This window comes from Ceratosolen solmsi, unplaced genomic scaffold (genome assembly GCF_000503995.2).
Source record: "Ceratosolen solmsi marchali unplaced genomic scaffold, CerSol_1.0 scaffold14, whole genome shotgun sequence".
Taxonomy (NCBI): domain Eukaryota; kingdom Metazoa; phylum Arthropoda; class Insecta; order Hymenoptera; family Agaonidae; genus Ceratosolen; species Ceratosolen solmsi.
This window is the reverse complement of record NW_011948420.1, coordinates 8,888,249-8,890,194: the sequence shown is the minus strand read 5'-3', so window position 1 is coordinate 8,890,194 and position 1,946 is coordinate 8,888,249. Positions and strand designations below refer to the sequence as shown.

At 45.6% G+C, this 1,946-nt stretch overlaps 1 protein-coding gene across 1 annotated transcript in view; it reads right to left on the bottom strand.

Moving 5' to 3' along the window:
• LOC105361201 (cingulin) overlaps positions 1 to 1,445 on the bottom strand; it is an 8,452-nt gene extending 7,007 nt beyond the window's left edge. Inside the window, exons 1-2 of the mRNA XM_011498310.1 lie at positions 1,123 to 1,445; positions 27 to 390 (exon numbers count right to left, since the gene is read on the bottom strand). Coding sequence (XP_011496612.1) covers positions 27 to 390; positions 1,123 to 1,445 — 687 coding nt within the window. The remainder of the gene's footprint in view (positions 1 to 26; positions 391 to 1,122) is intronic.
• Positions 1,446 to 1,946: the final 501 nt, after the last annotated feature.

Here is a 1,946-nt window from a genome sequence, read left to right as displayed (position 1 = left end):
GGGGGGCTATGTTTGGCTATGCTCACCATTTTCAAATGATCGCGCTCCTTGGAGATGTCGTCGACGTGAGCCCTGGCCTTGTGGAGCTCCCCGGCAAGATTGGCCACTCGGCTGTTCTCATTGTCGAGGAGTCGGCGCAGCACGACGATCTGTATTTTGAAGTGCTCGAGGTTCTGATCGAGAACGGCGACGGAGGCGCGAAGCTGGACAACCTCCTCGCGTCTACGCCGCCATGAGTTGACGACGAGGGCGTGACAGATGAGGCTTGACGCCCGGGACTCTTGCGTCAAGGTCTGCGTGCGACAGGTGTTCGAGCTCGCCGCGAGGCTCTGAACCGGGACCATCTCGTCGCCGTCCCCGAGTCGCGTCGACGACTTGCGGTTCTCAGAGCTTCGACGGGGACATTAATTAAATTATCGTTAATTTGGCTGGGATGGGAGCCCATGATAGCCGATGCGAGTTTGGCCAACCCAATGGATGTTAACGATGTTTTCCGAGACGGCAAGTAAGAAAACTCGAGGAAGCATATCAATGGGAAATGGTCAATGTCGTTGTAATAATTAAAATAATAATTATATTTAACGATTTCTTTTCCCTCAACCCCAATTTGTACTCTAAAACATTGGCTTGTAAATCACATTTGAAATGTTAAATGCAATAACTTTTCCCCATTAAATGGACTGTAATGACTTTGTAAATAAATAAGATCTTTTATTATGGTCCTACTCTATATACTTCTCTTCATTAATTTGGTTAATTGTTAATTTTAATTATCATTTGTAAAACTATCGCACAAATACAATTGTACCTTCGCTTTCCAAGCAACGTTTCATATAAAATGATAGCGATCCATTGTTTATGATAAAATTAGTTTTTAACGCATTATTATTGGGAATTGGGGCGGAATGTTAAATTACAGGACAATTATGTTTTTTAATAAAGTATGCTCGATAATTCCTTAATGTCATGCAAGTGGATTTTCAACATAAAGATAATGACATTACCGGATCGATGGAATGAAAAACGTTAATTGCGTTAGATTAGTATGGCAAAATGAGTCAAGGGATACATGGACAAGCCTGCCAGGGCAGAAGTATGAATGTCTAGGTAAAGGACACCCACCTAGCCTTGGATTCGTCATAAACCAGAGCGGGCGAGAGGTCGACCATTGACAAACTTTTCCTGGATGAGCTGGAAATTTGACTCCTCGGCGCCCCCAGAACCGGGAACTTCCGCAGCGAGTTCACTAGTCTGCAATCCTGGTGCTGACGAGTAGAGACACAACGCACTGGGAGTTGCGAGCACTGCAGTTTTCTCCGGGCGTTTTGCAGCAGTCCGTAAGGACTACCACGGCTCAGCAACTGTTGTTGTTGTTGTTGTTGTTGTTGTTGTTGTTGTTGTTCCTGCTGCTGCTCCAGGATCGGTATGGCGCTTTTATTCGACATTGCCTAATCCTGGCTCTCACTTCGACTGTGTTATCTCAAAACTTGAAATCGTTAGCGTTTGACAGCTCGGACCCTGATCGATCGGCTTTTGTCCGGGATGCGCGCGCACCTTTCCGCGGCCGATCGCCGTGGCATTGGCCACGGGCTATCAAGAAATCTTTGTTGACCTTCGGCTTATGAGCTCGAAACCGGCAATGAATATTTATCGCCGTGATGTTGGCTGATCCGCTACGGCGGAACATCCCTTGTTGTATAAGAAGAGTTTGCGAACAACGGTCGACAAATTTATTCATATTTAGTTTCATATTACATCTGCAGCTAATCCTTAATTGAAATTGCACGTGTAAGTTAGATTTTCATTTCAGCCTCGCTGCACAGAGTAATTTGCAAATTATTCAATATTAATCGTCGAATTAGCTCGCATAACACGTCCTTTGTGCGCGTGTGTGTGTGCGTGCGTGCGTGTGGACGGACGAGTTGGGCCACGATTTTCTAACTACA